Below are 26,983 nucleotides of genomic sequence, written 5' to 3'. Positions count from 1 at the left end.
CCAGATGAATGTCATATACCACCGCTTCTACTCTTACAATCTCAACTTTTAATTATACATGATACGATTACAAACCAAAATTAATTCTATCGATCATTTTTTTCTTTGTTAACAAACTAAAAAAATAAGTGATAAATGCTTACAATTAATAAATTTTTAGGCAAAAACTTCTTATGAGTCTAAGGGAATACAAATTCATACTCAAATAAATAATTATTAGTATATAAGTATATTGTTCACTCTCAAAATTAAGTTTATTATTTATAAATATGTTATCTTCATATATAAAATTATATTTTATAGCGGGCCGGGCCGTGGGCCTCATATTATCGTGCTTGGGTCTGGCCGGGCCGGGCCTATAACGGGCTCGGGATGGGCTGGGCCCATGGGCTCATTATTCTAAGCCCAGCCCAACCCATTAAAATAACGGGTTTGGGCCGTGTCGGGCCGTTAACGGGCTTGGACCGTGCCGGGCTGCTTTTAAACGTGCCGTGCTCATGCCGTGCCCGTGCTTAACAGCCCGTTTGCCACCTCTAGGATGCCAATACTTTTCTTCTAAAAAAAAACAGAGAGGATGTCAATTCTTTTCTTGGGCCAATACATAGCCCATCAACTAATGAGGGACAAATTTGTCTTTCTACCAGGCTAATTATCATCCGCGTCCTCAAATCAAAACCCTTGTTTTCTTTGTTTCTGTTTGTCTTGCTACCAAGCCTGGGAGTCTTGGTTTCACGGCGACCCAGAGCCGCCGGAGACAAGTGTTGAGCTTTAAAGTCGCCACCTTTAGTATTCGATTGGGTTTCTGAGGAAAAATCCAGAAGCTACAATGGCGAAGCGGGAGCTTTCCAGCACTTTGAAGAACTTAAAGGTACCAAAATCAAACAACAAAAGCTCCTTTCTTTTATGTTGTGATTTGTTTTGAATCGATGCCCAGTTTTAGTTTTTCTATTTGAAATTTGATTTGGGTCTTGCTTGAATTCGTCTGGGTGTGTCTTGAATTTCTGATGCACACCATTGAACTTGTATGTTTTTTTTTGTTACATAGTTTATGCAAAGGGCAACTCAGAGAGAGGAGAAGGTGAAGAAAGAAGAAGAAGTAGTAGTCAAATCTGATAGTGGTTTTGGCTCTGCTGCTACCCAACTAAGAAAGTGGTAATTTTTCTTTCTGTTTTGTTTCTTAAAGTAACTTATTTGAGCTGTTTTTATCACTCTTTAGTTCACTGTGAATTATTAGTTCATTATAGTAATTTTTCCACCTCCATATTTGCATGTTCAGCAATACCATAAATTTCGATTTTTCAGTACTTGCTTCTTTCTTTTTGCTGGAGGTATTCAAGGTGTAGTGCCGGAAAGTTTGAAGTTGGAGGTGATGTAGTATTGGCTGATAGTGATCAGTTATATCGTAGGAGAATTAGTATGCAGACCCTAGCTATAAGTGGTGTGGGGAAGGGCAATTCTATTTTAATTTGCTTTCTTATGGTTAAATTTTATGTGAAGCTGTTAGTTATGCTGTTACAACTTACGAAGGCATTGACGACTCAAAGTAGATGTCTTAATAATTATGATAACTCCTTACATTGAACCCAAAGATGATTCAGAAACTCTAAGACCATACACCTTGAATATAAAAGACAACGGGCCAAATTTAGACAGAACGGGCTAAATCTGGAGTTGCTAGTGCGAAACTCTTGTTTATATTTCTCTAGGATACTACCTGTTATAGGTACTCATTAGTTAATCTTTTGTTGTAATTTTTCCTGGATTCATGTGATCGGTCGCGTTGCTGCATGCAGTGTGGTCGTAATGGAAGGTGACCCCAATCCGGGAGCAATTAAAGGGCGAATGTCATTTAAGGGTTTTAATCCATTAATTGATGTAAGTGGAAGCTTCATAGGTCCAAATATTTACATCCCTGTTAATCTCTTGGTGCTTCTTACTTGGCTTTCTTTTTTACTTAACACAAAAGTGTTCTCATGTTAGAAACTGAATAACCCTGGTGAGCCAGCAGCCTCTGCATCTTCTTCTGGCATCCAAAGTGAAAGAGTGTCAAATAGGTTCGTGATTCGAAATTCTAGTCTACCTTACATTTTCGGTTTTTAGGAGACCCATGTCTCTATATGTGAGATTTTTTTGGTCCATTGGGTTAAGGAAACCTGAGTGGCAAATTTGTTCCAAACATTGGCTTCTGCATTCCTACCGTCTTCCTTTTATTTGCATTTTCACAGAGAAAATGGGTCCTCTATGGATGAAGCAGAGTGCTCAAATATTGACAACTCAAACTGTGAGCCTAATGGAGACCATAAAAGAAAACAGTCCGAAGTAGTGTCTGAAACACAGTATCCGAATAAATCGCCCAAAAATGATCAAGGTCAGTCATCACCAAATAGAAGTAAAGGCTCTTTCAAGAAACCAAAGGGTGGAAAGCTGGACTACAACATTCTTAGGCCGACAAAGAGTCAAACCAAAAGAGGTAGACCATAACTAGGTGATTGCACTTAGACTTCTTTAAATTGCTTTTAGATTTTGTCATTTGTATTGGTAATCTTGTTGTCAAATTACGAAAGCTCAGTATCAGAATACATTCGACTTTGGTAACTTATGGAGCTGAATTAGTGGCCGGGTCAGAGTTTTTAACAAGGTGAAAGTTCAAGCTCTGAGCAGAATTTGAATTTATTTCTCTTGAACTTCCTTATGCTTGTTTATTTATTTTTAACTGGAATATAGGTTTCCAGCTGTGATAGTAATTCATGCTGTGGAATATTTTTTCTTCATAAATTTACAAAGTTGCTGGAGTTTGGGTACCATTATATTTCCAGCTACTGATGCAATACTAATTCAGATGTGGGAAGGATATATGTTTATTTGTCACTGATGCATGTCTTAATTTGTTTCCGTAGTTACTCTTTAGTGCTCAAGGAAAATTCCATTTGTTTGTCTGCATAACCATCTAACTATAGATTGTACATTTGGTGTTTATTCTGGACTTATGACTTATGAGTTCAAACCTGCCAACTTCCAGTTCTTTATCAAGTAAAAGGGCACAAACTAAATACTTTGCAATGTGGTATATGACCTATATTTGACATGAAGTTCCAAGTTATTAATTTAGCTTGATAGGTCCTTTGTGCTTTAGTCCTATGAACCCATCTTTGATGATTTTAGCGGTTTGGATTTCTCCTAAGGTATAATACTTTTCATATCACTGATGAAAACGGTAGTACCTTTGATGTTTTATGAGGCATAATGTGAGCTATGATCTGGTTAGTGCATCATGTGTAATGTTGCAGCTGAGAGTTCTAACCATGTACTTTTTCATCGATGCAACCCTCCAAGGTTATCTGTATAACCGTATAGGTTATTCTGGGATGTTGCATTGGTTTGTGCATCATGCATGTATCGTATTCTTGCATTTGTGCAATTGTCTATCTTCTGTTGATTTTCTGTTCTTGGTGGACATAAGCAAGATTAAGGTGAATCACCCTAATGTGTTCTCAGTAAATGCTATATATGTTACGATTGGGTGGAAGCAACCTGACAAAATGCAAAATACGAAAGCTTCCAGTAGTACTGGGGCTCACGTGACAGTATGTTAGCTAGGCAGGAAACCACTGAAGTATTCATGAGGTGAGTTTAGCATTTGGGATATTACAGATCAGATGGATGACAATCATGACATCTTTAACATCTGTTATCTAGGTTATGGCTTTATGGATCGTGATTTGTGAGTTGTAGCATGGAGTATGTTCTTTAATTGTGTACTTGAGGGAGAAGGTGACTTACTGGATTTGAAGTGAGTGTTGCATATCGATTGCTTTGTTCTAATTTGAGCAATTCAATGTCTCTTAATTAGGATATCTGAATCATTTGAAGGACTCCTTGTATAGGTAACACAGCCTTGAAATCATAAAAATTATCCCCAAAACATGTCCTAAGAACGGCTAGAAGGAATATTCTTAGTAGTGTTGGTTGTTGAATTACCTAAGGAGTGATTCTAATGTCTGACAAACTAGTAGTTCAGTTGTCTGAAACCGATAATGGCATGGACAATTATTAGTAACAGAACATGAATTGAATCAGTTGATGAACTCGAACAATATAGTTGGATAGCAACAATTGGAAATCCTTGTTAGACTAGGAGCAGTGCCTTCTGAACCTATGAAGCAAGTTTCCAGCATGAAAAAGCATGGAGTATTCGGCCTTTCCATCCCTGCACGATCCACTTGCCATCTTCCTCGACAATAAAGTCCTCATGGTATTCTAACTTGACCATATTCTTAACTTCCGTGAGGATCTCCTGGTTCGATGGTAACTGCTTGAACCCAGCTCTGGTGTTTCTAATCTGCCACTGCTTGTATGTTTCAGGCCTTTCAAGCCTCCTGGAACCCTCACATGCTATCACATTGATAATATCTCTTGTTCGTAGAGCAGCCTCTGTTGATCTTCTCTGGGCAAAGTCTCGTCAAAGATATCAAACATGGAAGAGAAATGGTAGAGTGCTTCCTGGAACCGTATGGTGAAGAAGGGTGTATTATAGTTAACCATTAACCAGTCCATGTATATAAACATGTGGGTTGATTCTCCTGATCAGCTTCAAGACTTTATCCCTTGGACTATTCATCTCTGTTTCTTCAGGTAAGTTCCTTAACCTGCACAAGCAGTTCACTACTGTCAACTCATCTCTGTCAAGTTTGATGTCTTGATGTCGAATTGTTTCCCAATCCTGCGCTATGAAGTTGTACTCAAATGGGACGTTGAATCTCTTGCAGTATTTCGCTAGGCGGTGCCCAGTTTCTTCAAGACTCTCTGAAGGTCGAAATCCTGATTGGGGAAATTCAATACCAGTAATGCGAAGCATCGGAGGTCCTGAGGGTCTTTCTGCAAGACTTTGGATGAGGCCAGGCCATTGGTAGCCATAAAGAATTCCAAAATCAATTATATGAAGCCTGGTTGCTTTCTCTGCTAGATTGAAGATAGTTTTGTTAGTATAGATGTTTGACATCAACTTGAAGGGGCATGCTTTGATATATGTCTGGTAAGCTTTTAAGACAACAGCAGCTGACATCTTATCAAGGCAAAGAGGATTGAACGAAGGAACCGCAGCTGCCAAACGTTCTTCAAGGCCGTTGGCTAAGTAATAAGCTACTCTTTGGTTTCCATCACCGTAGGGAGATGAGTGCTGCCTTATCTGTTTGAGTAGTTCATTGGCAGTCCTTCTGTCATAGCTTGCAACAGACTTTGCACATTGAGTTAGCAGTGACTGAAAATCCACTACCTCTCTGTTGTCATCCTTTTTCTTCCTAACTGTTCTTTTGCCATTGGATCCTCCCTTTCCCCCTTTAAGCTGAAGAGAAGAACATGATTCAGAGTTTGGGTTTTGATAATGAAAGAGCAGTACCTTATCCAACATATCTGGTGGTTCATATCCATCAGCGTACACTGCCGACTGCTTATTGATCCTCCCTTCTTCTAGATAACGCCATTCTCCCAGCTGTGACGATCTTTTTTGCTCCTTGATCCTTTTGTTGAGTCATTATGATCTTTTTGAAAGGAAATCCAACCTGAGCCATCATCCCAGCTCCTAGCAGCACTGGAGCTATTACTGCTGTGGTTAATGAAATCATAAGAGTTTTCAGCACTTGGCTCAATAGAAGAAGCAAGAAGGGGATTCGTCGGAGGAGAATACTGCTGAATTAGGACATCTTCCAAGGATTTCTCAGCAGCTTGGAGGGCCAAAAAGTCCTGAAGCATGCAGGGTCTGTTCTCCAGCTCTTCCTCCATAAGCATCTCTCTTATATGTTGGAGAGTAGCTCTGGAGGCCTCTGAGGTCACACTGACACCGAAAGACCGGCATGAATAATCATCACAAGGAGGAGGGTTTGGATTGGACAGAAAGGAAGTGGGATCAGTGAATTCATGATTCTGTTGATCAAACTCAGTAAAAATGTCATTCTGATCTGTAGATGTTGGCATTGTGTTTCTGCCAAATACAAAGTTCTTCTTGGCACTTGGAAACTTCCAAGACTCAGATCAGAAATGAAGAACTTGCAGGGTTTCAATTCAGTAGGGAAATGTGAATGGTTTTAAGTTAGAAATGAAAGACTTGCAGCCTTGCAGGGCTTAAAGTCTCAGCGAGTCAATTCAGTAGGGAAATGTGAATGCTCCTTCAAGAATGAAGATAGCAACGTGATGGTTTTAAGAATAGCCACCACCTTATAATATTGTGGAATGAACAATGTATATGACATCAAATTTGAATACAGTGAATCATGTTCTTTTATCAGTAAACAATGCTATTAGCTTGATAATTTCTTTTTCTAATACTTGCATCTTGGCAACTTGGCATTACTCATTAGGTCTGCTTGTTCGAATCTTCTAATTTCTGTTTTTTTCTTTTTATAGGATTCCAAGTAAATTCCATTTTATCTTCATACCACCTATCTCCTAAGATTTGAAGTCCGAAATCTACGATAAAAGTTTATTGAGGTAACCAACAAGTCACAGATCACTAAAATCTACGTCCAAGTTAATTTGCTACATATTATCACTGTGTGACAGATACAATTTTCAACAAAATCAACACAAATTTTGTGTAAATGATAAAGTTTCCCATAGCAGGTATGATCATGAAGCTACCTCATAACCCACTTGGTGCTCATTCTAGTATTTCCTACCCAAAAGTGCCTGAGCAACATGAAATATACAAAAATTTGGATTGTTTTATTTTGGTCGGTATAACTATAAAGAATTGGTTCTATTGTGTAGTGTTATTCCAGCTCCTATTGCTTCAGCTTCACTCATCACTCGTCACTGAAGGAAATTAAACATTCAATCTGATTGGAGAAAATCCGTTGCCTACATTGTTTAATTACTAGAACGAATCGATAATGCAGTGCTTGCCTTCTTAAACAATAAGGAACAATTGGCTTGGTATTTTCTTCTCTTTGGAAGCCACATTCAGTATCTGGGAGCCTGAGCTTGTTCATCTCAGCAGAACGATGTCTGTGTTGTGAGTTCGTGACATTTCCATGTTGGGTTTAACAGTCAACTGAAATGCTGCAACCGGCTACAAATTGTTAAATCTTTTGAAAAACGAAAGCTTGACCAAGTTAATTCGTCACAAAATCAACTTACTCAACTCAGCCATTGTAGGTGACAAATCGTAGCGTGTTCAAAGAATTTTAGGACATCAATATCAAGAAATAGATGTAGATTCTTGAAGCTTTTGGAAACTCGAAACCTCCAATGGACATGTCTTATTGGCACACCGGTGGACTTAATTTAACGGTTCATAAGTGATAAGTATTGATGCTTTAAAGCATTGTAGAAGCGTCGTGAATACTAGATGACTCTGATTACTAAGGTAAAGTTTTGCAACTTCGTAATTTACCGAATAACTATAATGCTCATGAAGTCATGAAATATAAAGTTTGGCGAGTAGTGTTGAAAAGTTGAAGAATGGCCGAGTTGTTGGTCATTATGAACTAGATTCATCCCATTATTTGACTAGCTAATTATTAGAAAGATGCCCGCGCGTTGCAGCGGGACTTTGGCATATTTCTTCTTGTGATAGCTCCAATTCAAGGAACTAAAAATATACTTGAGCTTGTTAATCATTTAGTACGTGCCAAGGCTACTGTTAAAGAAGCATTCAACAATATCTGGTGTTGATATCTGCAAATTAAGAAAGTAACTATGAGATGTTTGTTTCAATAAAAAACAACAGACATAAAGAACATGATCAAAACATGGAGGGTAGTGGACATGTCAACTTCAGATAGAAAGTAATCTCATACGATATGAAAACAGGAGCAAGACATTAGGTCTGATTATGATCATATGAATAGAAGCTGCAAAAGAGGAAACTGACCAGAAAAATTTACTAAAAAGAACAAAGACTACATATCAAAATCTATTAGCAACAGACTACACAATTTTCATTAAACTACTTGTGTCCTTACTTACATAATGTAAATGGTAAAGAAGTAGAGTCGAAATGTTAATGGTTGAAGGTGATTAAAATTTTATTAAGATTATACCCTTTAAAATTCAATAAAAAGCTAAATGCTGGGAATTTCTTCTAACATCAATGTTTATGATATATATTGTCTAGTGCAAACACAAAGCAAGTAAAATCTTTACATAAAAAGCTGTGCACTTAGTTGATGAACACAATTGAGCGCAGGTAATTATAAGCATCTATGCATATGCAATGAAGCAAGATTGTAATAGAATAGAATGTTTCAATTACCTGTATATTAACAGCTTTGTATTTCCAACACTCTTTTAGTGAACCAACTGAATAGAAGCTGCAAAAGAGGGAAACTGATCAGAAAAATTTACTGAAAAGAACAAACAGATACAACAACATCAAAGTCTATTAGAACAAACAGTTCTAAAACTTCTGACATTGAGTATTGATGATGCTAAACCATACACATAAGTAAATCAAACAGTAGGTGGCTGGTTGAAAATGCTAGTTTAGGTCTATAAAAAGCCAAAAACTTCACCATATTTTATTGCATAAAAAGAAAACGACATGTGAGTGAAGTTATGAATGATGATCTCTTTTCGAAAAGACATGCGTTTAGTTTATGGAGAGCAAGAACTATATGTAATACATATACACATATACAGTATATATAGAGCGAGAGAGAGACTTACATTAACTTCAGTATGGTGATCTCGTTTCTCTGAAGTATCCTTCACTAATTGGCCAATATGTAGTCTCGTCTTGTGCCTGAAAATTAGTAAAAGTCATAAACATAAGTACTAGATGATAGAACTTATCATGCAAGTAAACATTTCAAACTGGCACCAGACACTATTACTCATCACACAATTGCATATCAGGGTAGCATAGCTCTATTCTCTATCGTACAAAGATACCTGACTAACCACAACACTGTTAGCAAAATGCAAAAACTAATTGGCCTTTGATATCCTTGAACGAAGCCTCTTTTCGGAACAATTAAGGTCTATTTCCCTCACAGTTGCTTCAATTTCAAAATTACAATGACGATCCTAAATTACACACAAATAGATACAACAACATCAAAGTCTATTTGCAACAGACTACACAATTTTCATTAAACTACTTGTGTCCTTACTGGTTCCCTTATTTTCAATTTGCTTTCAGAGAACAATGCACAAATCATTTGTTTTCATATAACTCAGGGCAAGAAGAAGCAGTACCTTTCTTGGCCTTGATAGAACTCTCCTTACTACGAAAAGCAATCAATCACAGAACCTGAAGGCATCAAAAGAAATCGATCAAAAAAAGAAAAGAACAAAACATAGAAGAACAATCAAAGTCAGGAATCCACGAAAATATGTAAACTAATTGCCTGTATCTATAAATACAATCATCCAATTCAAAAAATAAAAAATAAAAAAAATAAAGAAGGAGGAATTTGGTGTTCTGGAGAGAACAAACTAAAAAGGGCAAGCACATGAAGAAAGATTGACGATACATACAGATCTATAAAAATTGGGACCAAATCTGCTAGTTTCTAACCTGAAATTCTTGGAGACCAAATCTGGAAAGAATTTGGATTTGGTTACTGACTGCACAACTCCGATTTATGAAGCGAGAGACAGAGAGAGATCTTGACAGTGGACTGAGTGTTCGGAGAGAGACGCGGCCAGAGATAGGTGTCGTCGCGGGTTTGAGTGAGAGCGAGTCAGGATCGGTCTGCTTGTAGAGGTTGAAGAGGAGCTCGGCCTGGGATCGCTGCTCGTTGGCGGAGGCCATTAGGTGGGAGATTAGGGCTCTACCGACAAAAAACAAATAGGCCCAACATAGAGGCCCAAAGCTGTTAGAAGTGAGGCTGGCAAAACAGTTTTTTACTGTAGATAAACAGTTTTTTACTGTAGATAAACAGTGATAACAAATAGATATATGGTAAATAAATGGTTCCACACTTCCTCTTGTCTTCTCTTCTTATTTGCTCAGGTAGGAGAGGTGGCCAATTTGCAGACTCCAATCTCTTGCTCTATAGTCTAGACACATCTTCATCAGACAATTCTGCCTCAATCTATAGGAATATGGTTCTTGTTTACTCAACTTTACAATATATATTTCTTTGAGATGTAATCCTTTGAATTCCCAATAACAAGATCTTGAATGTTTGCCAGTCTGCCTTGACTTGTCTTCCAGTTTCTTGTGGCACACAAAGCATTTGCATCAATAAATACGTAGCTCAATTTCAAATCTCAATTTTTCTAACCCCTTGGACCCTATGCATCCTACAACACCTGGAGAAGTGGCAAATGACTATGGATGGGAAAGTCGATTGTTATTAGTAATCCAGTATTAGTTATTCTAGAGAGAATGGACTTGTAAAATATTTGATTAGATTAAATTTATTGTACTATCTTGAATTTTAGGTCACTTATCAGTTGTGTCATTTAATTTTTTTTTTAATCATGTGTACTCTTCAACTTTGAAAATTCATCACAACAAAGTATATTTTCAAATTTTGCTCCAGTAATAACGTCATTTCTAATTTTTAATTATTAGTTTAACAAAAGATCCAAATTACGTGTTATCACAATATTTTTTTTCTTTTTCTTCTACACTGTCTCACCCTATTTCCCCAATACATGTCGTCCATCTCTTCCTCTCATCCTCCGCCCATGCCCACCCCTTCAAGCCTCCAAGCTCTACTTCAAGTCCCGCCATGTTCGCCAATCTCGATCACACCCACTCTCTCACACATTACAACCACCACCGCCACCCTCAAACTCAAAATCCCCAATCACCCATTCCATAGCCAACCTAGTGTACGCCGCCAATCATGATTTGAGTGTGGCGATGTCTCCTTATTGCCGTCGCAAAGGAGGTGCTTGAGTACTCACAAAATTGGGGTCGCAGGGTTTGGGATCACAAAAAGTTGGGGTTTGTGAAGAGGAATTTAGAGAGGAGAGAGGTTGAGTGATGGAGAGATTAGGATCGCCAAAGGCGAAGGCGGAGAGGGAGAGTTGGGGGAGGGAGAGACTTGTGTTGAGAGAGAGAAAGAGAGAGATGGACGTGAAAATGGGTTGCCAGAGAAGGGGGAAGAAAAAGAAAAAAGAAAGTTAGTAAAGAAAAAAATGAAAAATGGGTACAACTTATGTCCTTAGAAGCTGAAAAGTGGGTTATTCACTGACGTCATGTTTAGAGGAAATTTGAATTTTTATCCCAGCTTGATGGATTTTGAGAGTTCAAGGGTACACGTGATTAAAAAAAAAGTTGAGAGACACAACTGATGAGTGACCCATAGTTCAGAGTAACACATTAAATTTAATCCTATTTGATTCGACCAATTTTGAGATTTGAGAGTCGTCTAGAGTAAACAAAATCGTTGATTTTGAGCCATACTCTAGTGAAAAAGAAAAATGAAAAAAGAAAACGAAATGGAAAGATCTATGTTTTACAAGTGACAAGTCATCATTGTTGATCGAGTTGGTAAGAGTCTAGATGCAACATATAGTCCTATAGCCAAGTTCGAATTCCGACATTGAATCTCGATCAATACATTATGGTTAGACGGATGAAACCTTTTAACATGATCTCCTGTTACGGAGCACTAAGGCCTCGTTTGGTTGATGGAAAGGAAATTAGTTCCTTCGTCTTTCCTATATACATGGGAAAGTAAATTTCCCACTAGTTTCCCAACGAGGTGTTTAGGAACGTCGGGAAACTAATTAGGAAATGTTTAATCTCAATCGATATAACGACTCAATGCTACAATCTATCTATCGTGAGTCAAACTCATAATCTCTCTCACTCACAGTTAAGAAACTATATCATTAGACCAAATGACACCGGCCGTTTCTTCTTTTCCGATTGTTTAACGAGTTCTACTTTTACCAATTCAAGAAAAATAGAGGGCAAAAACAATTAAACCCAAGTAGCAGCTCCCGCCACTGGGCTTCGCAGCCAAAATAAAGTAAATCCAGGGGCCAGGGCTTCGATGAAACCACAAAACTAATGAAAGCGAGTGCTTGGATTCTGGGAATTTAGTATCATCCGATTTGATGAGGTAGACTGGTGGAGCAGCTCAAAATGAAAACTTGGAGGATACCCAAAATCCCAGGTAACCTAATTTTGATCACTCTTGTAGAAGTTTGAATCTTTACTGCCATTTGCTTTTGCTTTCTGTAATCATAGCGCGTTTGCTTGCATTTTGATTGATGTGCTTCAGGACCTTATAGGGTCTTCAAGAAATACTAAAGTATTTAAGGGGATGGTTTAATCTAGATTTGATTGATGTGTTCCAGATTCAATTTGAATAAAGATGAACAATCAACTTAGTCAGAACAAACAAATTTTAACAACCAACATGTTACTTGTGTTGGCAAAGAAGCTTGACATGCTCTTGAAAGGGGATGCAGTAACAAACACTTTGTAACTCTTACAGTATTTTCAGCTGATGTCTGCATAAGACTCAGAAAAACAATAAGCTAACATCTGGGTTGTATCAACATGGGGGGAAGGGCTAATTTGGTTTAAATAGTTAACTAACAGATCGGTGGTTATAGGTTGTACAAATTGATTGTACAAATGTACTATTTTCCTCATGATTTTGTTCTTGTGAACCTCTCTGTTTTAGACTCTTTCGATTTCCTATTAAAGCACATTTGTTTCCTTTTGGACTCTCCTAGGTGAGCTTATCTTTTAATATAGTCCTAGAAAATCTAGGAATGATATATCTATTCAAGACTAAAGGCTTATGATTCTCACTTAGGTAGTTAAGAAATTGAAACAAATCACATCAACTTATAATCTAAGCTATGGACACTGACCACATCAACAAATATACCAGCCAGTGCATTGATGGTTATTGTTAAAAACATAATACTAAAAATCAAGCAGATTTCCAGCAAGAAATAGCATGTAATATTCGGCCTTTCCATCCCTGCAAGAGCCACCTCCCATCTTCGTTCGCAACAAAGTCCTCATGGTAACCTAACCTTACAATATTCTTAACTTTCATCAGCATTTCCTGGTTTAGTGGTAACTGCTTAAACCCAGCTCTAGTGTTTCTTATCTGCCACTGCTTGTATGTTTCAGGCTTTTCAAGCCTCCTGGAGCCCTCACATGCTATCACATTGATAATATCTCTACCAAATACCTCTTGTTCATAGAGCAGTCTCTGTTGATCTTCTCTGGGCAAAGTCTCCTCAAACATATCAAACAAAGAAGAGAAATGGTAGAGTGTCTCTCGGAACCGTATATCAAAGAAGGGTGCATTGTAGGTTCCATTAACCACTCCATGGATGAACATTTCTGGGTTGATTCTCCTAATAAGCTTCAAAACTGTATCCCTTGGACTGTTGATTTCTGTTTCATCAGGCAAGTTCTTCAACCTGTACAAGCAGTTAACTACAGTCAACTCATCTCTGTCAAGCTTGATATCTTCATATTGAATGGTTTCCCAACTCTGTGCTATGAAATTGTACTTAAATGGGACATTGAATCTCTTGCAGTATTTAGCTAGGCGGTTCCCTGTCTCTTCAAGCCTCCCTGAAGGTTGAAGTCCTGATTGGGGAAATTCAATACCAGTAATGTGAAGCATGGGAGGTCCGGAGGGTTTTCTTGCAAGCAGTTGGATGAGGCAAGGCCATTGGTAGCCATAGAGAATACCAAAATCGATTATGTGTAGCCTCGTTACGTTCTCTGCTAGCTTGAGAATAGTATTGTTAGCATATATATTTGACATCAGCTTGAAAGGGCATGCTTTCATATAAGTCTGGTAAGCTTTTAAGATATCAGCCGCTGACATCTTACAACTGAAAAGGCAATGGGGGTTGTACAAGGGGACCGCTGCATTCAAGCGTTCTTCGAGGCCATTGGCTAAGTAATGAGCTAATCGCTGTGTTCCATCACCATGGGGAGATGAGTGCTGCCTTATCAGCTTCAGTTTTTCATTTGCAGTGCTTATGTCATAGCTTATAACAGCTTTTGCACATTGAGTTAGAAGTATCTGAAAATCCACTACTGCTCTGTTGTCATCCACCATTTTTTTTCCTGTTCTTTTGCCTTTGAATCCTCTATGTCCACTTGCCCTTTTAAGCTGATCAGATTCCTGAAGAGAAGAACATGAGATTGTATATTGACACAGCAGTACCTTATCTAACATCTCTGGTGGCTCAGTCTCAGCTGCGTAAAATGCTGTCTGCTTGTTGCTCCTCCCTTCTTCTTGATAACTGCTATCCTCCCGCTGACGATCTTTCTTGCTCCTTGATCTGTTGGTTGAGTCATTCCCATCCTCAGTCACCTCCCTTGGTTGTTTGAGAAATGATGAGCCCCTTTCAAGATCTAAGATTCCACCCTTTCCATTTGAGGAGAAAGGATTTGGAACCAAAAGGGTATTATTTTCCAAAGGATGGGATTCTAATACATTTTGAAAAGAAATCCAACCTGAACCATCATTCCACTCCCTAGCAGCAGTGGAGCTATTACTGCTGTGGTTGATGAGATCTTCAGATATCTCAGCAGTTTGGTGAATGGAAGAAGCAAGGAGGTTAGTAGTCGAAGAAGGATATTGATGGATTAGGACATCATGCAAGGATTTCTCAGCCGCTTGGAGGGCCAGACAGTCCTGAAGCATGCAGGGTGTGTTCTCCAATTCTTCCTCCATAAGCATCTGACTTATGTATTGGAGAGTAGCACTGGAGGGAGAGTAATACTCCCCCTCAGAGCTCAAATCCAAAGATGAAGATGAGTCATGAGGAGGAGGGTTTGGATTGGATGGAAAGAAACTGGGATCACTGAGTTCATGATTGTGTTGATCAGATTCAGATTCAGTAACAAGGGTATTCTGAACTGAAAATGTTGGTATTGAGTTCTGGTTAGACATGAAATTATTGAAGGAACTTGGAAATTCATCCATAAAGGTGTAAGCGAGTGAAGTGAGTAGGGACTAGGGAAGTGTATATGCTTCTTTTAAATTGAAGAAAGCTAGGAGGTATTCAATGGTGTGGCCGCCAACTTAGAATAGAGTAGAGGATACAAAGCCTAGAAACACCAATAGCATTGGATTTTAGTGATCCAAATCACTAAACTAGTATGTCCCTTTTCTATCCCCTCTTTTTTATAATATGGAATTATTTTATTTTTTCTGTATAGAATTATAATATGGAAGGAATAATGCTTATGACATCACATCTGAATACAGAGGATCATATTCTTTTTCCAAATTGTTGAAAGCTTGCTTGTTTGCTTGTTCGAATCTTTCATCTCCAAATGCTATTTGTTTGATACATATTAGTAACTTACTGTGAAAATATATGTTTTTAAGCACATGTTCTGTCTAACTGAATAATTTCATATCAGGTATAAACATACTATATGAAGCTACCTCATCATAACTCAACTTACTTGGTGCCAATTCTGTCCTTGAGTACTTTTAGCACAATAATTTATTCTGCACTTGGTCACTCTTTTGAATTAATGAACATTAACTCAGATTGTGTCATCTTTTGAGTTGCAGGTGACACATTGCAGATTGTTAAAAGGAGTCCAGGATTAATAACACGATATGGATTCTTGAAGCTTTTAAAACCTCGGAACCCCCAATGCCATCTCCTACTGTCTGATTGTGATTGCAGAGATGTTTTATAGTGGCCTAGAGCACTCATGCTCTCCATTCTTGTTGATAATCTAACAGTTCACTGGTTATACTCTTGTTGACTGAATTTAACGGTTCACAGGTGAGAGCACCAATGATCTGAAACATTATAGAATTTTCCGTGATTGAATGAACAGTAAACACCTTACACCTTGGAGTAGTAATATAAAGTTATGTCATCTTTGTTCTTTATAGGGTTAAACACCCATAATAGGCTATGATTTATTAAAGTGTATTAATTGAATCTGTTCAATTTTAGTGTTGAAAAGTTTAATTAACACGATTTAAATAGTCAGTCATGATAGACCAGATTCATCCCATTTGACATGGATATGGATGGTTCTTTACCTGGACAAAAGAATTATTTGGCTCTCAACTTTTTTGTATGCTTTTCTATGATAAGATAAAGTGAGATTTTTCCACCAAATAGAATCTTTTTGTTTTCCTAGACCAGATCTTGAATTGTTGCCTGTCTGCTTGACTTGTGTTTCCCAGTTTCTTTTGTGGCACATTGATTTCATTTGCATGACTGCCTCTATCCTTAGGCTGCTTAATTTTAAATCTTGATTTTGATCTATTTTTTATTGTGACTTTACCCAACCCAACAATAAAAGGAAACTACAATAAGAACTTTGAAGATGACAGAGGAGGAACTGATGTAGATATTACAAGTTTGCAAGAGCTAGAGAATTTGTTAAAAAGTAAAGGGATGTAAGAGATTCTCTCCAAACAAAAGTGGATCTAAGAAATTGTTTCTAGGTAAGCCATTTTAAAGCATATGCGCATTTCATTATACATCTTTTCCCCTACAAGTTGAATGAAGTAGATTTAATCAGAATCTAAATTAGGATAGATCATCTTTCATAATTTCTTGTCAAAGAATATGTCATCATGAGTTGTAAATGAATATTATCATGGGTCAAAATATAACTGTTTAGCAGGTGAAATTGGAAACTTGGAGCTTGTGTGATTAGTGAAGCAACAAGAATTATTCCAGGTAATCTCGTAGGATTTAGATCGTATTAATTATCATTCCTCTTCAAAAAAGTTTGATTCATTACTGCATTGCTCTGTCCTGTTTAGATTCGAGTTGGTTGCTTGCATTTTGATTGAATTGCTTCAGGTCCTTAAGGCATAGAAAAGTATTTACAAAGTTTATCCCAACTAATAGACGTTATTTTTAGGGATGTAGAAATCTTTAATCTTTCTGTCCTAATCATCAAGGGTGTCATTTGTGATGATGTTCATATCAAGTAGTGGTTTCCGCCAAATACATTACAAATCCATATCCAGCGTCAATGTTAACAATCAACGCAGTAAAGGAATGATTCAAGAACAACCCAAAAACATGTTGTTATAGTTCTGCATGATAAAGTTGTAGCTAGTAACTGGACATTGTGAAACTCCTAATCCTACGAGTAAAGAGAGAGCCATGAGGATTCTTCCTTTTGAATCCCTGCAACATCCACTGCTCATAGTCAGCAAGTCTAAAATCCTTATGTTTACCATCATACTATTCAATTTCGGCAGGAGCTTGAACCCAGCCTCTAGATTCCTAATGCTCCTTCCATTACTTGTATATATATCTCAGGCCTTTCAACTCTTTCCATCCCCACACCCCCCCATGACAGTTGTTGTGTACGTCTCTACCATATGTAAACTGCTCTTTCGAATATCAACCTCCATTGATCTTGCAATGGACTAAAAATATCAAAGGGTGCAAATGACTGCAAAAGTGTATGATCGAACTTTGATAAAAGGAGTGCCTTTTATGTCCCACCGGACTACTCATGAATGAATGGAGTTTTTGCACCAGTTCTCTAACATTTGGGTTGGTAAAGAAGGTTCTCGAAATAGGATGCAGTAACAAACTAACTAGTACCCGGTAAGCTATTATAATATCTGCAGCTGATGGCTGCATGCTAGTAAGAGGCCAATCTGATGGGGTTGTAGTGCAAGCCAAGCACGCCTCCAATCTCTAACCCTCAGAAAAATAATGTGGTGACCTCTGGCTTGTGCCAAAATGGGGGGAAGCATGATGTCTTATCTGGTTGGGTAGTTCACTCACAGATCAGGATTATAGGTTCTGAACATTGATTGTGCAGTGTACAAAACTACTACTCCCCTGTTGTCTTTCTTATGCTGCAACTTTTTTATCATCTTCAGTTTTCAAATTCGTGCGGATACCAGACTCAGGATCATGATACTCGCCCTGAAAAATTTATTTAACTAAAAAATAAACCACATCAAGTTATAATGTTATATACTAAGCAATACATCTAGTAAAAAACTAAACAACAATACATTAGATAGTTTCTTGTTACATTGAAACACATATTTTCTAGCTATCAAGCAGACTTCCAGCAAGAAATAGCTTGAATTATTCGGCCTTTCCATCCCTGCAAGACCCACCTGCCATCTTCATCGACAACAAAATCTTTATGATATTCAGACTTTACCATAGTCCTTACTTTCTTCAAGATTTCCTGATCTAATGGCAACTGCTTGAACCCAGCTCTTTTATTTCTAATCTGCCACTGCTTGTATGTTTCAGGCCTTTCAAGCCTCATTGAACCTTCACATGCTACCACATTTATAAGATCTCTACCAAATATCTCTTGTTCAAAGAGCAGCCTCTGTTGATCTTCTCTGAGCAAAGTCTCCTCATACATATCAAACAAGGAAGAGAAATGGTAGAGTGCCTCCCGGAACCGTGTGTCGAAGAAAGGTGCATTGTAGGTTCCATTAACAATTCCATGTATGAATACATCCGGGTTGATTCTCCTGATCAGCTTCAAAACTGTATCTCTGGGGCTGTCCAAGACTGCATCATCTGGTAAGTTCTTTAACCTGTCCATGCAGTTCACTACAGTCATCTCATCTCTGTCGATTTTGATATCCTCATATTGAATGGTTTCCCAATTCTTTGCTATGGCAGTGTACTGAAATGGGACATTGAATCTCTTGCAGTAATTCTGTAGGCGGCGCCCTGTCTCTTCAAGCCTTTCTGAAGGTCGAAAACCTGATTGGGGAAACTCAATTCCAGTAATGCGAACCATGGGAGGTCCGCCAGGTCTTTTCGAGAGAGCTTGGATAAGGCAAGGCCATTGGTACCCATAGAGAATACCAAAATCAATTATGTGAAGCCTGGTTGCCTTCTCTGCCAGCTTGCTAATCGTTCGGTTAGCATAGAAATTCGACATCTTCTTAAAAGGGCATGCTGTGATATAAGTCTGGTAGGCTTTCAAGATATCAGCAGCTGACATGTTAGTTCTGGAAAAGCAAACAGACTGCTTGTACAATGAAACCGATGAAACCGCTGCAGTCAAGCGTTCTTCGAGTCCATTAGCCATGTAATGAGCTAATCTTTGAGTTCCATCGCCATAGGGAGACGAGTGCTGCCTTATCAGCTTCAGTTGCTCAGTTGCATTCCTTTTGTCAAAGCTAGCAACAGCTTGTGCACATTGAGTAAGCAGTGTCTGTAAATCCACCATCTCTTTATTGTCATCCGGCTTTTTCTTGCCTGTTTTTTTGGCCTTGGATCCTTTCGCCTTGCCATTACGCTGCAGCTTCCCGTTTCCATCTTGGAGCTCAGATACTTGTGGAGATGAACGTGATTTATCACCCTGACAGAGTAGTACCTGATCAAACATCTCTTCTGGCTCAGCTTCGTCAGCATATACTGCTGACTGCTTGTAGCTCCTCTCTTCATCTACATAATCGCCATCCTCCCGGTAACGATTTTTCTTGCTCCTTGATCCATTTCTTGACTCACTCTCACCCTTGTCTGGACTGAAATTCACATCACTAGAGAGTTGCCTTGCATCTGCAGGAAATGATGAGTTGCCTTCTAGATCTGTAACTCCACCCTTGCCATTTGAAACAAAAGGATTTGGAATCACAGTATCTAAAACCTCTTGAACACAATCGAAATCCGAGTCAACCCAGTTGCTGGCAGCATGAGAGCTACTGCTGCTGTGGTTGCTGACATCATCTGGACTCCCAACATTCTGGTATGTGGAAGCGAGATTCTGACTAGTTGAAGAGGGATCCTCCTGAACCAGGACATCATATAAGGATTTCTCAGCAGCTCGGAGAGCCAAACAATCCTGAAGCATGCAAGGCTTGTTCTCCAAGTCTTCTTCTTGCATAAGCATCTCACTGATGAATCTGAGAATGGTATTGGAGTCGTCTGGGGAATTCACCCCCTCGGAGCTCAAACCCGAAGAAGAGGAAGGAGAGAAATCACTATAAGGGTATGAATTTGCGGGACTGAAACTGAGATTGGTGAGTTCATGATTGGCTTCAAACTGATCAGGAGGATTGTGATCTGGAAAGGATGGGATGGAGTTTTGGTCAAACATGAAGTTGTTCATGGAATTTGGAAACTCTTCCAGAAGGGTATCCATTAAGGCCAGCAATCTATCTAGATTCAAGAAAAGTTTGAATCTTTTGAGGCAAAAGTGTATGAGATCAATTGGAGATGAAAAGCTAAAATTGAGTTCTAAGAGAGACTTGCAGGAGGCATGTGGAATCTCTGGGATGCAAGTGTATGCAAAGCTTATATACGCATAGACCCAGAGAGGTACTCAAATTCTGGACCTTGTTTTAACTTCGTTTAAAATAGCCACCAACTTGGAATAGTTAAAGGCCTTATTATAGCTTCCAAAATCAACATGTGCTTATTTTGGAAGCATTTATTCTATCTGAATAAGGTCTACTTTTTTCTTTTTTGAGGGGAAATCAAGATATATTCTTGTGATAAAAACGATCATAAGACCGTCTCATGCACGGTTTTGATTGAGAGAAAGAAATGAGGAATCCTCGTACAATGTCAAGTTAGAGGATCTGAAGATCACTCATTACATGTTTTGCTTAACTAATTAAAGAACCATACTACCAATCAGAAAGGATGATCCAATGAATGGAAACACAAAAAAACTGAAACCCTAAAGCTGAAATAAAAAGCTGCTTAACTTATAAGTGAAGTAGCAGTTAGTGTTTAATAACATTACTTAAAGTTGTTATTTCAAAAATAATATCATTAATCTGCTAGGTAAAAGTCAGTTTTTCATCAGTTAAAAACTAATGTTGTTTTAATTTGATCACGTAGGTTGTTTTAGAGGTTTTAGTTTGTAATTTTCTCCTCTTATCAATTATTTTGAATCAAAGGCGGGGCTTATAACTTATAGTATTAATAGTCTCAAGCTAGAATGACATCGATATAAACACCAAAATTTTTATTGAAGTGATTCATATATCATTGTAAATTTTTGCTCATCTAAGATGAGCCTAGCAAACTATAACCTTATCCTACAAAGAGATAATTTTGCTTCTCCTCTCATCAATAAGTATAATCTAAACGCTGTTTATGGGTTAAATTGAGTTTATTTCAAACTGGATTGGGGCAAGTCGCAAGACAAGCATATTGATGAAAAAGACAAACAATAGTGATGAATGATGTTGATTTTGATGAAGGAACTGAGAAAACATGTGCCCTTTGTATGGGAATCTGTCGCACCTTCCGGGAAATGGGATTGGGAGCTGTCCCTTTTTATGCTATGGTGGGATGAATAAAAGCATATGCCATGCCATCACACTTTTGGATAAACTAAAAGTAAAATAGATATTTGATCGATTATCATTTTTAATAGCAGCCTACCAGGTCACTATCATATAATTAGTAGCTTAATTAGAAACCTAATCTGATTCATATATTTTGCTCGTAATTGTTTTTGTTTTTCTTCTGCTGCCTTAGTTTTAAGGCTCCAAATAAGTTTTTGAACTTGAAAAATGAAAACAACATTGTTTTCAACATGTAGACAAGATCAAAGTTAAGTTTTGTAGGGTTATCGATCCATGTTTTCTCACTGATCGGAATTAGAACACTTTCATCAGATCGCATCAAACGCACCCTTGATCCGTTCGATTGAGTGCCCTTAAAGCTAGGGCAACGAGTAATATTCCTCTACAATAATTGGATTAGTGGGTCATTAGTAAGATCATTGCTTAGTAATTAACAATGCTCTACATGATTCCAAAGATACTTTTGCTTTCACTAAACAACACCCTTTTCAGTTTTCATTCATTGTCCTCACTCATCATGGGAGGGAAAAAAAAAAAGAGTTGCATTTGATTGGAGAGATCAAACGCAGCCATTGTTTACTAGTAGTGAATCAATAATGGAGTGTGTGATGATGCTTAAACTAAACAGTAAAGAACAAGAATCTTCGACTTGTCATCAAATCCACAAGATCTGCAGATGCATGCATCTCTTTGTGAAGTGGAAAACGGGGGAGCTGGGAGACAAAAGATATTGCAGGGAGAGATTAATTAATCGTTAAGAAATTTATACACCCTAAATTAAAATTCACGTACTTTTTTTTTTTAACACATTCATAAAAAGATAAAATTTAATTCATTAAAAGACAAAATTTAAGTTACCAAAAAGAAAAAAAATAGTAGATTTCAATTTAAAGTGTGTAAATTTCACATCTCTTAATTAACTTAGCTAATTAATTATACTCTAATCAGAGATCATGGTAATGTCTAATTTGATTCCACTACTCTATAGAAAACTAGTTCGAGGAGGCTTCCGGTCCATTTAAAAAAAAAAGGTTCCTGCATAGAACTAGTCAAACTGGAAAAAAAAAACTCAAAAAAGAAAACTAGTTGATTGTCTTATTGTCAAACATCATTTCAGTTTTTTAATGACAAAATGGATTTTGTCAATGAAGTAGTAGAATCATGGATATCATGAATATATATGATTTGAAAACATAACAAATGTTGGAGAGAAGCTCTCAGTGCTCTGTAGTGTTGAAGAACTTAACGTCGAGACGTAATAATGTTGGAGAGAAGCTAATTTTGTGGTCAGTGTACTTGCAAATATCAGTCATAGGTTAGATAATTGCTGTTTTTGGGAGGAATGAGTTCCCCCAGAAACATCTCTTGCTCTTGCTCTTTCCTTTGATTATGTAAACGTTTAGTTGCATTAGAGGCATCTCCATTTAGTAAGTTCTTTTCTTATAAAAAAAAAAAAATAGTGGGAGAGAAGGTTTGGGAGTGTTATTTCTTGGTGTAGGTTTTACTACTGGCAGCTCCATTTCAGTTCTGATTATTCCCCAATTTTCTTTCTTTCCTAATTATCATGAACAAAGAATCGTCCTTTAAACAAGGACACCCTGAAATTATTATGTTTATGGTGCAGTACCGGGCGGCTGCCTCTAACTAAATCTAAACGATGCTAATCATGTCAAACTTGTGAACCATATAGAAATTTCAAAGTAAAACAAAGTGAATCATAGTTTGTAGAAGTTTATTATAAGATTGACCAGATTCATTTCATTTGATTATTAATTAGATATGTTCACATGTACGTAGTCTCTAGTCTCAATGAATTATTTGACTATCCACTTTTTTCGTCGTCAGTAGTGTTATCTACAGAATATGATAACAAGGAGGATATTTTCTCAGACCAAATTACAATTTTGATTGTTTCCTAGTCTGCTTTGAATTATGCATCCAAGTTTCTTGTGTCGCACACAATGATTTGACTTGTTTCTTTTGGCTGCTCCTTTAAGTTGGATATTGATTTGCTTTTGTGTTTTCGATTTCCCAGTAACAGAAGCAAAGCATTGCAGAGAGGAAGAGGTAAAACATAACTGAATTCACTAAACCATAATTCAACAAAACATAACATATTTTGTTCCTGAATAAAAGACTACAGATTATGAACAGAGAGGCCGGGATACAGATTGTAATTGTTGTTTGTTGAGTGAGAAGTTTTAAGCAGGTTTCCAAAACGATAGAGCCATAATGATTCTTCCTTTCCATCCTTGCAGCATCCACTCGCCCTCTTCATCAATTCTAAAGTCCTTATGATAACCTGTCAACTTCGACATGCTCTTCACTTTCGTCATGCAATGCTGGTCTAATGGCACCTGCCTGAACCCGGCCCTGAGAGCCCTGACATTCCATTGCCTGTATGTCTCTGGCCTTTCAACTCTTTCCAGTCCCTCACACGCTACAACATTCATTATGTCCCTCCCGTATATTTCTCTTTCGAACATCTGCCTCCATTGATCTTCACGAGGAATAATGGCCTCAAACATATCAAACAGTGCACCGAAATGAAAGAGTGCCTCTTTGAACCGTGTGACAAAGAAGGGTGGACTGTATGTCCCATTAATAATACCATGAACAAAAAGGTCTGGATTAATTTTCTTGATCAAGTTTAGTACTCTGTCTCTTGGACTGCTCAACATCACGGTCTCATCAGGTATGTGCCTTAACCGGTGCATACAATTCACCACGATGAGCTCATTTATGTTAATATTAAGATCCTCAACTCGGATAGTTTCCCATTTCTGAGCAATGACATTGTACTCAAAAGGGACATTGAACCTTGCACAATACCTTGCTAGACGACGCCCTGTCTCTTCAACCCTTTCTGTAGGCCGGAAACCTGGTTGGGGAAGCTCAATTGCTGTCATATGTATCTTAGGAGGTCCACCGCGTCTTTCTGAGATATGTTGGATAAGACAGGGCCATTGGAAACCATAAGAAATGCCGAAATCAATAATGTGAAGACTTGTTGCATCTTTTGCCAATTCCATGATGGTTGAATTGGCAACAAAGTTTGACATCTTCTTTAAAGGGGATGCTGTCACATATAACCGGTGAGCTCTTAAGATATCTGCAGCTGATGTCTGCATACTTGCAACAGGTGAATATGATGGAGTCATGGCACCATGCAAGCGTGCCTCTAACCCATTGGCAAAGTAATGAGCTAACCTTTGGGTTGCATCACCATGGGGGCAAGAATGTTCCCTTATTTGCTTGAGTAGTTCATTCACAGCGTGCCGGTCATAGCTTGCCACGGCTTGTGCACATTGATTTAACAATGTGCATACATCCACTATGTTGTTCTGCTTCTTTGATCCTCTTGGTTGTCTCCTAGGCTGTAACTTCCCACTTTCCTCAGTTTTCATAAATTCACGAGGAGAACAACACTCAGATTCATGATTCTCTCCCTGACAGAGAAACACCTTTTCAAACATTTCTTGAGGCTCAGATTCCTGAGCAGAAGCTGCTGCTTGCTTGCTGCTTCTCCCATTGTATGGATTACTACCATCCTCCCTTTGATGATTTTTCTTTCCCTTTGATCCATTTGTTGAGCTATAGCTGTCATTCTCTGGCTCATAAACCACCTTTCTGATTGCTTCCCTCACTCCTAGAATCCCAAGGCTTTTCATCTGAGAAAGCGAACGTGAAACCAAAACGGTATCTGATGTAGACTCGGCAAAGGAAGATTGGACATGAAATGGATTTTTCTTAGGAATCACAGGAGTAATAGACCCAATACTACTATGACAACTCTGTGTGGAGTCTTCATCTGAGTTCTCAAAGCTTTGGTACATAGAAAGGGGAGATTGGTTGAATGAAGGGCGATACTTTGGATTGAGGAGATCATAGAAAGATTTTTCAGCAGCTTGGAGTGCCAAACAGTTTTGCAACATGCAAGGTTTACCCTCTAGGTCTTCTTCAAGAAGAATATCACTTATGTACTTGAGCATAGGACTATTGCAGTCATTATTGTCACAAGTATCTTCTCCTGAACCCAGGCTCAAAGAGGTACTCGGATGATTAGGATGGTTAAAGTTGGTAGGGAGGAAAAGTGGATTTGTGGATACATGGTTTACTTGGAATCCATTTGCAAGACTTTGATTAGAAGAGACTGAAGGTGAGCCATATAATCTTTCAAGAAGGGTATCCATAAATAACGAAGCTATCTAACGTTACCTGATCAGAACTTTTAGTTTTCTCAACTCCAACAAGAAATTTTAGACCTGATGAACAAGAAGCTCTAGAAACAAGACAGTGAATTGAATCTTATGTCACAAGTCACAGCTGATTCACTTACAAAATAAGTAGAGACCATAGAGACCAACTGGGACAAACCGACACAGATTTTTGTAAATCAGCAAAGGGTGTAGAGTGTAGAGTGGAGTGATATGGATTATTCCTGATGAGATGAATAAGAATTCTTCATTTTTGGTCTAAAGGAGAACAAGATTGAACTTAAAAATTTGAGTAAAACTGATACCCTTGAACAAGGAGGAACAAGAAACATTGCAGAAGATATATAACAGCCAATCACTTCTGGACATCCTTGTCATTATTGTATGGGAGTGAAGAGAACAATAAACCAAAGATGATATGGAGACGAGCAAAACAATGCAGTACTGTTCAAGTTTTTGGAAAGACTGAAGATGGTCACTCAAGATATCAAAGAAAGATCTTAATAATATATAATTGATAGAGAATAAACTTAGCAGCAAGCAGTTGAAAACAGTCAAATTGCTCTTGTCAATTAAGTATCAGATTAATCATGATTGGTGAATCAGACCATGGTAGAAGTGATTCCAATGTAACAAGACATGATAATATATAAGATCATCCTCCTTTTACACCCCCACAGATTTGTTGGTTCAGTGTGAGAGAAAGAGTACAAGGACATCCTCCTTTACATTGATTATAATTAAATATGTCCTTTATTTCATTATTATTACGATATATATCCATCACTTGATAATTTTTAGAAAATTAATCATCTACGGACTAATCACCATTGTTCTTAGAATCACAAATTGATCTAATACTAATGCAGAATCATTTGCTTCTACGACCGCGGCAGTCGCCACTATCGTAGCTCTCACTTCGGCAAATGCACAAATTCCTTGGAACTTTTTGCTACGAGTTTCGCATATGAGTGTACTCTGGGTACCATATTTTGCATTTAACATTGTACCAGCATTACAAACACACATTAGTATTTACCCAAAAAGTTCATGTCTATCTAGCTAGCATAGTACGTAATAGAGATTAATACATTAAGCGAACATTAGAAGGATATAGATAATAGTTATACCATTGTTCATCATAAGAAGTAGAAGACCGACGAAGAAAACCATAAACTTTTGAAAGACTGCCTCCATATATAGCTTCTTCTTATCCAGCGTATGAGTGTGTTGATCGGGACGGGGTGAGTTTATACCACGACAAAGATGGGCAACCACCACACACAAGATATGTGGCAAAATTAGGAATGGGCATGCCAAAATTACTCTAAAATGCCACACATGTGTGTGTCCAACCTCCATTGCCACATTGCAGCAACATTATACGGGTATGTGGAGTCTAGAGGAGTAGCAATTCACTATCTTGCCACAAATCAATTTTGTGTGTGGGATCTTTGCAACTCTGACACGGTGGGGACCACCAATTGGAACCGGTTCAATTATGCGTGCTGTTGTTGTTGTTGTTTTTTTATTTTTATTTTTTGGAAATAAGCTTATGGGGTTTAT

The 26,983-nt window shown here is 38.0% G+C and overlaps 3 protein-coding genes, 1 non-coding gene and 1 pseudogene across 5 annotated transcripts in view; 1 reads left to right on the top strand and 4 right to left on the bottom strand.

Annotated features, from left to right (window-relative positions):
• Positions 1-704: 704 nt before the first annotated feature.
• LOC101292387 lies at positions 705-2,759 on the top strand. The gene is made up of 5 exons (XM_004294597.1): positions 705-868; positions 1,046-1,152; positions 1,794-1,875; positions 1,981-2,054; positions 2,226-2,759. The coding sequence occupies exons 1-5, from the start codon at positions 827-829 to the stop codon at positions 2,479-2,481; spliced, it is 561 nt and encodes a 186-aa protein (XP_004294645.1). The 5' UTR covers positions 705-826; the 3' UTR covers positions 2,482-2,759.
• A 1,351-nt stretch (positions 2,760-4,110) lies between these two features.
• On the bottom strand, positions 4,111-6,060 carry LOC101291906 (annotated as a pseudogene). The gene has a single exon (XR_184264.1). The product of XR_184264.1 is annotated as a scarecrow-like protein 14-like (transcript).
• On the bottom strand, positions 4,991-20,195 carry LOC101309142. Its single transcript, XM_004295922.1, has 5 exons — positions 17,969-20,195; positions 17,802-17,826; positions 13,743-14,809; positions 12,855-13,706; positions 4,991-6,012 (listed from the first exon to the last, which is right to left on the bottom strand). The coding sequence occupies exons 1-5, from the start codon at positions 20,021-20,023 to the stop codon at positions 5,467-5,469; spliced, it is 4,545 nt and encodes a 1,514-aa protein (XP_004295970.1). The 5' UTR covers positions 20,024-20,195; the 3' UTR covers positions 4,991-5,466.
• Positions 7,355-9,947, bottom strand: LOC101292198. The gene is made up of 6 exons (XR_184265.1): positions 9,922-9,947; positions 9,515-9,770; positions 9,193-9,247; positions 8,662-8,737; positions 8,249-8,306; positions 7,355-7,671 (listed from the first exon to the last, which is right to left on the bottom strand). It is a non-coding gene; the product is annotated as an uncharacterized LOC101292198 (transcript).
• A 3,206-nt stretch (positions 20,196-23,401) lies between the features above and the next one.
• LOC101308855 overlaps positions 23,402-26,983 on the bottom strand; it is a 34,351-nt gene continuing 30,769 nt past the window's right edge. The window contains exon 6 of the mRNA XM_004295921.1: positions 23,402-25,353. Coding sequence (XP_004295969.1) covers positions 23,402-25,353 — 1,952 coding nt within the window. The remainder of the gene's footprint in view (positions 25,354-26,983) is intronic.

Source organism: Fragaria vesca, linkage group LG3 (assembly GCF_000184155.1).
Source record: "Fragaria vesca subsp. vesca linkage group LG3, FraVesHawaii_1.0, whole genome shotgun sequence".
NCBI lineage: Eukaryota > Viridiplantae > Streptophyta > Magnoliopsida > Rosales > Rosaceae > Fragaria > Fragaria vesca.
The sequence above is the reverse complement of the archived record's forward strand: the minus strand, read 5'-3'. Positions and strand labels throughout refer to the sequence as shown.

Bases quoted from the DNA above. Each gene is read 5' to 3' on its own strand.
- LOC101292387 (XM_004294597.1), top strand. From the start codon at position 827: ATGGCGAAGCGGGAGCTTTCCAGCACTTTGAAGAACTTAAAG. The intron at 869-1,045 runs GTACCAAAATCA...TTTGTTACATAG, and splicing joins GCACTTTGAAGAACTTAAAG to TTTATGCAAAGGGCAACTCA. The intron at 1,876-1,980 runs GTAAGTGGAAGC...TTCTCATGTTAG, and splicing joins GTTTTAATCCATTAATTGAT to AAACTGAATAACCCTGGTGA.
- LOC101309142 (XM_004295922.1), bottom strand. From the start codon at position 20,023: ATGGATACCCTTCTGGAAGAGTTTCCAAATTCCATGAACAACTTCATG. The intron at 14,810-17,801 runs GTATCCGCACGA...CAACATTTTCAG, and splicing joins GTATCATGATCCTGAGTCTG to TTCAGAATACCCTTGTTACT. The intron at 13,707-13,742 runs GCTTACCAGACT...TGCCCTTTCAAG, and splicing joins CAGCGGCTGATATCTTAAAA to CTGATGTCAAATATATATGC.